The sequence below is a fragment of the Taudactylus pleione genome, unplaced genomic scaffold (genome assembly GCF_031769625.1).
Source record: "Taudactylus pleione unplaced genomic scaffold, aTauple2 ptg000535l, whole genome shotgun sequence".
Taxonomy (NCBI): Eukaryota; Metazoa; Chordata; class Amphibia; order Anura; family Myobatrachidae; genus Taudactylus; species Taudactylus pleione.
The window spans coordinates 1,757,357-1,760,140 of NW_028284937.1; the positions used below are offsets into that span (position 1 = coordinate 1,757,357).

Below are 2,784 nucleotides of genomic sequence, written 5' to 3' on the forward strand. Positions count from 1 at the left end.
ATTGGTGGGTTTTCCCAAGTAGGCCCATAACTACTACCAATACTTGGGTGGAGGCACTGATATTAGGGTACACCACCAGTATAAAAATTAAAGGTGGATATATATTAGGCACCAAGGTAATTAGTAACCCATATTCCCTTTATAGAGGTAGAGGGGGGTTACATTTGGAGGCACCGCTGTAGATCGAACTATACATCCAGGTGATTAGACACTAGAAAACATGGCTCAAGTTTCTTGTAAGGAAGCCTATGAGTGGTGTGTAAGAAAGGGATCTATTCCAGAGAGGAGCTTTGTATTACATGGGGACCTCACGAACACCACTGATGGGGCTATTATGACAGAGTTGCTCTTTCTTTATGGAGTAAAACACCCTAAAATTATTGATAAACAAAAGAGGGAAAATGGAGAGCTATGTGCAGTGCTCATTACATCTGACAGGGAGTTAGACTCTTTATTGATTCCAAAAGTGGTAGCAGTAAGGGCCAATCCAGCACGCAGGTGGACAATTGTATGGCCTACTAAGGACCTTCGTGAGGAAGCGGCTGAATCTTTGAATGTAGATGACAACCAGTCCCAGACCAGTGGAGCTCCCTCCGCGGCCATGGGTATGGATGATCATTCTCAAGGGGTTGAGGAGAAGTTGGGCAGTCAATTAGAGGTCATAGCTGAAAAAGTAGTACACCAATTAGAACGCTGGCACTATGAGGGCAGCTACAGGAGATTGAGAATTTTCTCTGGAATGACTCCTGTCCCTACTGGTGAGGAACCTTATGATGCCTGGAAGGAGGCGGCTATTCAACAATCAGAGGAATGGCATTGCCCCGATCACATAAAAAAACAACGAATTGTCGAGAGTTTGCGTGGGCCAGCTATGGGAATCATTAGGGCCACTAGGAAAAGTAACCCTGATGCTACTGTAGCCGACTACTTCCAGGCATTGGAATATGCTTATGGGACCTTAGAAGATGTAGGTGACCTGGTCGCTAGATTTAATCACACTTACCAGGAGCAAGGGGAAAAGTTGTCCCAATATGTATATAGATTGGATAAATTGATTCATCAGATTGTGGAGAAGGGAGGCTTAGCCAAAGAGGATATAGACAGTAGTAGGTTGAACCAAGTAATTCGGGGAGCCTTAACCTCTGACCCTGTAGCTCAGCGTTTGAGGTGTACTGCTGCCTTATTGGGAAGTCTTACTCTTACTGAGTTAATTAAGGAAATTACCAATGAGGAAGCTCTGATAGCTAATCGAGAGAAACTTCAACATAAAAAAGTTAAAGTGGTGGTTCCCTCCCCTGAAACAATTACCCCACATGAAGACCGTTTAGTTAAATTAATGGAAGAGCAAAACAAAACAAAGGATCAGCTCATTGCATTGTATCCAAAACCTGTACCTGCCATGAGAGTCCCCTTTAATATGAATAGGGGATTTAGCAGCGGAAGGGGAAATTTCAGGAGGGGTGGAAGTGTGACTGCCCGAGGGTGTTTTAGGTGTGGACAACCAGGCCATAGAGCTGTGGAGAGTACCTTGGGTTGGGATCATAACCAATTGGGACCTGTGATACCCCATTTCAATTCTTCGAATCAGGGAAACGATGGCGGGAGACTTGCGGACCCCTCGCAGTCTCCCAGACAATAGATGTAGATTCAATGGGGAGTGCCCAGTGGAGTAGTTCTATACCGGATGGCATGTTGGGGCCTGCTCCACGGGTAGTTGCGCGACTGAATGGACATCCATGCACTGTATTGTTAGATAGTGGGTCCCAGGTGTCCATTATTTTTGAGCAGTGGTATAGACAACATCTCTCTGATGTTCCAATTCACCCCTTGGAAGGACTCGTAATCTGGGGATTAAGTGAAAATCAATATCCCTATCTGGGTTATGTGGTGGTGAACATTGAGCTTCCCAAGGAATTCCTGGGGGTAGTAGAGCAATTACCAATGATCGCTCTGGTATGCCCGGAATCTTCAGGTGAAAAGGATGCAGTACCTGTAACAATTGGGACCAATGCTCATCTCTTCAAGATACTTAGTAGGTGGTGTTTACAGATGACTCAGGAGGCCCAGGTTAGAAGCATGTTGACTCATAATATCGATACTTCCATGGATGTCTGCCAGCATAAGGAGTCCTCCTTGGCTGCCAGACTATCTATGGAGGAGTTGATGGTGAGTTTTCAGGGTAGCGACATTGGGTTGGATGCACGCAGTACTTTATGCTCAGAATTGCTAAAAAGGTCACAGGTATTCTCTCTCGGGGAATGGGACTTGGGAAAGGCTGAAGGAGTGGAACATCATATTAAACTCACTGATGAAACACCCTTTCGTGAGAGGTCACGGAGACTGGCTCCGGCCGATTTTGAGGATGTACGGCAACATTTGCAGACTTTGTTGGAGAGCAAGGTCATTAAACATTCTGAGAGTCCTTATGCTTCCCCTATCGTAGTCGCTCGAAAAAAAAATGGCAAGATCCGTATGTGTATTGATTATAGGACACTGAACTAATGTACAGTGCCCGATCAGTACGCTGTGCCCCGGATAGAGGAAGCATTGGATTGTCTACAGGGGAGTCAATGGTTCTCCATTTTAGACTTGAGAAGTGGGTACTATCAAATCCCTATGAGTCCCAAGGACCAAGAGAAAACTGCCTTCATATGTCCTCTGGGGTTTTTCGAATTTTTACAGATGCCCCAGGGTATAAAAGGTGCCCCGGCAACTTTCCAGCGCACCATGGAGCAGACGGTGGGTGATATGAACTACCGTGAGGTACTAGTGTACCTGGATGAT

General features: G+C 45.7%; 1 protein-coding gene across 1 annotated transcript; it reads left to right on the forward strand.

Moving 5' to 3' along the window:
* The first annotated feature begins 220 nt into the window (after window positions 1–220).
* LOC148501042 (modulator of apoptosis 1-like) lies at window positions 221–1,639 on the forward strand. The gene has a single exon (XM_088450962.1). The coding sequence runs from the start codon at window positions 221–223 to the stop codon at window positions 1,637–1,639; it is 1,419 nt and encodes a 472-aa protein (XP_088307088.1).
* The last annotated feature ends 1,145 nt before the right edge of the window (window positions 1,640–2,784 follow it).

Bases quoted from the DNA above. Each gene is read 5' to 3' on its own strand.
- LOC148501042 (XM_088450962.1), top strand. From the start codon at position 221: ATGGCTCAAGTTTCTTGTAAGGAAGCCTATGAGTGGTGTGTAAGAAAG.